General features: G+C 41.0%; 1 protein-coding gene across 1 annotated transcript; it reads right to left on the reverse strand.

Annotated features, from left to right (window-relative positions):
* Positions 1-2,421: 2,421 nt before the first annotated feature.
* Positions 2,422-2,754, reverse strand: LOC133711666 (uncharacterized). The gene has a single exon (XM_062137769.1). The coding sequence runs from the start codon at positions 2,752-2,754 to the stop codon at positions 2,422-2,424; it is 333 nt and encodes a 110-aa protein (XP_061993753.1).
* Between the last annotated feature and the right edge of the window lie 1,334 nt (positions 2,755-4,088).

A 4,088-nucleotide genomic window follows, 5' to 3' on the forward strand; every position in this document is an offset into this window, starting at 1 on the left:
TGATAACTAAAAGAGATGCCTTAGTCATATGTTGTTATGTACTTCCGCTAGTTCTTTTTTTTTTATTATTGAACAAGGGTTGCGTATCGATATTGTTGTCTTCGTTTTAGAATTGGGTGGGGGTGGCCCTGCCTTTGCTTTTCTTTTTTGTGAAGTGATTCTGCTTTTATGTTTTATTAAATTGTGGAAGTGTTTCTGCTAAACATTTTATCCTTGTCAGATGAAATAATCAAGGGAATTAAAATTGTTCAGGAATTTACTCGGATGCTGGATGACCGGTATGTATAAGTAGAGAAAAACAATGGTCTAAATAATTCCTCATTTCATTGACACTGAGTGATCAGCGGATGTACAATGTTTAGCCCCAGAGGACAACCTTTAACAAAACAAAATGGAGATGTAACATATGAAGAAGACTTGTGAAGTTTTAATATGTTGAACGGACGCTCAATTGTAATAGTACCGCAGCTGCTCGGTGTTCACGGATGCTTAGATATCTGGCCATCCTTATTTTGTAGGTAGAAAGTTCTTGGGCTGGCCACCTCGAAGATTTTGTACGGGCCTTCCCAAGCTGGGCGGAGACTGGTGGGTCGGGGAATGACTTGTTTCATGACCCAGTCCGTCCCTCAGTTGGAGAGTTCGTCCGAGGATGTGCACATTGTAGTACTCGGTGACTATTTGTTTGTTGATTAAATTGTGCATGTGTGCATGGTCCCACTTTTCTTCCAGCAGATCCTTATCGAGGTTCAGTCATTTCGTGTTACCATCTGAATTATAACTTTGAACACGTAGGCTGGTGTTGTGAAATTTTAATTAAAACTCGCAAGCGCACAAATCACTGTTAGTATAGTGTGCAAGTACGAGGTCATTCCAACTGAGGATTGATAATCAATTTAATTCCTAACTCAATTAACCCGAACTAAGAACACATAAACACAATGAACAATCAAGAGAAAGAAAATATGGTTTTGAGGTTTTCGAATAAAGAAATAATGTGAAAATTAAATAAACAAACAAACAAACAAAATTTATAAGTTGAAAAGCAAAGATGATGGAACCTAGGGTTTCGGAATCAACCACTAACAATCCTATTTATGTTTCAATGCAATTAACAAATTTTTTTTGTTTCTTTTGATGACAATTCCTGTATCTAAGTTCAGGTACGACACTTAGACCATAGTTTTCCTTGAGTGTATGATTCTCTCTAGGTATGGCAGATGTCGTATATCCTAACATGCAGTTTATCCAGGTACGACATAAATTTAACACATAGGACTCATTACGTTCTAGAAAACAAGAGAATCATGCAAACCATTACTTCAGGTACTACAATAATGTAATTCACAACTCTTAATCACAAGTAGCTAATTTGAATTATATTGCAGGTACGCCTCAAATTCATCTTCTAATTACTAGATGCAAAGCTCTAAGGTGATCAATCAAAGAACTTAAACATAAAGCATCAATTCAAATAGTGACTAAGAATTCATCATAATGAAACTATAAATCCATCAATAAATCATCAATATACATAAATAATAATGTTAAGCATCATCCTAACCCTAGAAAAAGGTTTAGCAAAATATAACTAGATAAAACATAGGAAAAAAATATAAAAAGAATGGAAAGGGAAAAGAAGGGGATGATGGATGAGTCATCTCCGCTCCTTAGGTGTCTTCAATATGCTTCCAAGACGTCCTCCTCATGTAAAATTCGTGCTCCCTTATATAGGAAAGATTTCTACTCATCTTTGACTTTAAGTTTCCTTGTAAGACTTGGATTCAGATTCCTTTCTTGGTTTGGTATGGAAAAACCTTGAAATATCTCTTGTAGAAGTAGGAATACATGTGTTCTTTGCATCCTCATCTGATTCTTTGTCCTTGAAGCACCCTTAGAGTGATGGTCCTGGGCATCTGAACTTGAATTCTCCATGAATTTTAATGAACTCCCGCACAATTTTTCTCTTCTGACCTATCTTCACTCAAATGGACATAACTTACTCTAGAAATATCAAAATCAAAAGGGGGCTGAAATTTGCACACCCTTTTTTACATTCTACACACCCCTTGTGCTGCTCTTTCCAAATCACCCCTACACAGCCTACAACTAAAACACACACACTCTCTCTCCCCTTCCGATCCAAATCTCAGACTCTCTCTCTCCCCCTCCCTCCCTCCCAGTTTCCACTTGGGCAACCCACACTTGAAGCTTTGTACTTGAATTTTCATCATCAAAACGAATGGTGAAGGCACTAATCCGCAACCCACAATCCTCCTCTTCTTCTTCCTCCTGATCATCAACACCGTACACGTAGCACGATATCTGCGCCGCCAATTCCTCCTCTGCCGCGCAACGTTGATGCCGATGACTACTACTAACCTGCTTCTTCTTGCTCCTGCACTTTTTTTTGGATTTCCAATTCTACCCCTGGCTCTGGTTTTCCTTCTTCTTGTTCTTGCCTAACCCCAAGCACTTCCTCCCAACCATCCACTGCACTTTCACGAAGGCTAGAGTCAACACTTTGACTAGAGCGCAGGGGCAGCAGCACAGCACCACGCAATCGGCGATCATGCCAGCGCTGCATGACAGGCAGTACTTGCCGGAGCACTCGACCCGATCACCGTCGGCGTCGTCGTCGTCGTCTACTGGGTAGCTGCTCTTCTTCGCTCTGCTGATTGCGGCAGCGCCGTCCGATGAACTCGAGTCCGGTGAGTGGTATTTACATGGCACCGGAGTCGGGCTCTGGTGACCCATTTCGGGTTGCGGATTACTTGACTTGTCTTTGATTGCACAAATGGGGTTTTGTGGATGGAGAGAGAGAGGAGAGAATAGGGTTATGTGGATGGAGAGAGAGGGAGAGAGAAGGGTAGTTTTGGAAGAAAAATATTGTGAATTGATAAGAAATATTAAAAAAAGGCAAAGGGTGTGTAGAATGTAAAAGGGGGTGTGCAAATTTCAGCCCTCAATCAAAATCTATAAAATTCTACAGAAAGTAGACATTCATAGATTTCTTATGATATAAAAATCATTATCTGATTTCATCTAGAAATTTTCCAGTAATTCGGCGAAGTTGAGTGTTCTACATGGACAGATTCTGGTGACTCAGGATTGCAAAGCATGTTTCAATCCTTTTTGGCTCATATTGGCTTCTTTTCTTCTCTTTATGAGACAAACCTACAAAAACACTATAACAACATAAATGACTCGAAATAAGGACAACCAAGCATAAATACTAAGATTAAAAGGCATAAAGATATAGGAAATTATGAGCACAACAGCTGGGTTCCTGTACTTTAATGGGTATGACAGCTTCGGTGTCGAAGGCTAGGCTGAAAAGGGTTTCTCCATTTTCTCTTGTTGGAGTTGTCCGGATGGACCATAGGACCTCCGGAAGTTTCTCTGTCCATAAGCCTTTTGCGGTGTTGAGCTTCTTCTTCAACACTTTCTTTATGATTTTGTTTACCGCCTCGACTTGCCTGTTAGTCTGTGTGTGCAGGCGAAGAGAACAATATTTAGTTCCGAGCTTGGAGGTGAACTCTATCACTTCCCTGTTCTTGAACCGAGCTCCGTTGTCCGTGATTATGGTGTACGGAATGCCATAAGAGCAGTAAATGTTTCGCCATAAGAAGTGAAGGACCTTGGTTGTGGTAATGGCCGTAGGTGGTTTTGCTTCTATCCACTTGGACTCATAATCCACTGCAACGATTATGTATTTGAACTATCCCTTCGTTGTTGGCAGCTTGCCTATCAGGTCAAGTCCCCACTGGGCATATATCAAAGGAGCGACGATAATAGACATTGGTTCCGCTGGGGCCTTTGGTAGGTCGGCGAATGCCTGACATGAGTGGTAAGTTTGAACTATCCACTGAGCATCCGCCCACATGGTTGGCCAGAATTATCCTGCTCTGAGGCTTTCGTTTGCTAAGGATCGTGCTCCCGAGTGATTGCCACATACACTGGAATGAATGTCAGTAAGTACTCTTGCTCCCTCAGATGGAGTTAGGCATTTGAGATTTGGACGAGTGAGTCCTTTCCTGTAAAGTTTACCATTCTGTATGCTATATCTGGTGACTCGGGCCACAATCTGT

This window comes from Rosa rugosa, chromosome 5 (genome assembly GCF_958449725.1).
Source record: "Rosa rugosa chromosome 5, drRosRugo1.1, whole genome shotgun sequence".
NCBI lineage: Eukaryota > Viridiplantae > Streptophyta > Magnoliopsida > Rosales > Rosaceae > Rosa > Rosa rugosa.

What these genes read in the sequence shown, in the direction of transcription:
- LOC133711666 (XM_062137769.1), bottom strand. Translation starts at nt 2,754, where the DNA reads ATGGGTCACCAGAGCCCGACTCCGGTGCCATGTAAATACCACTCACCG.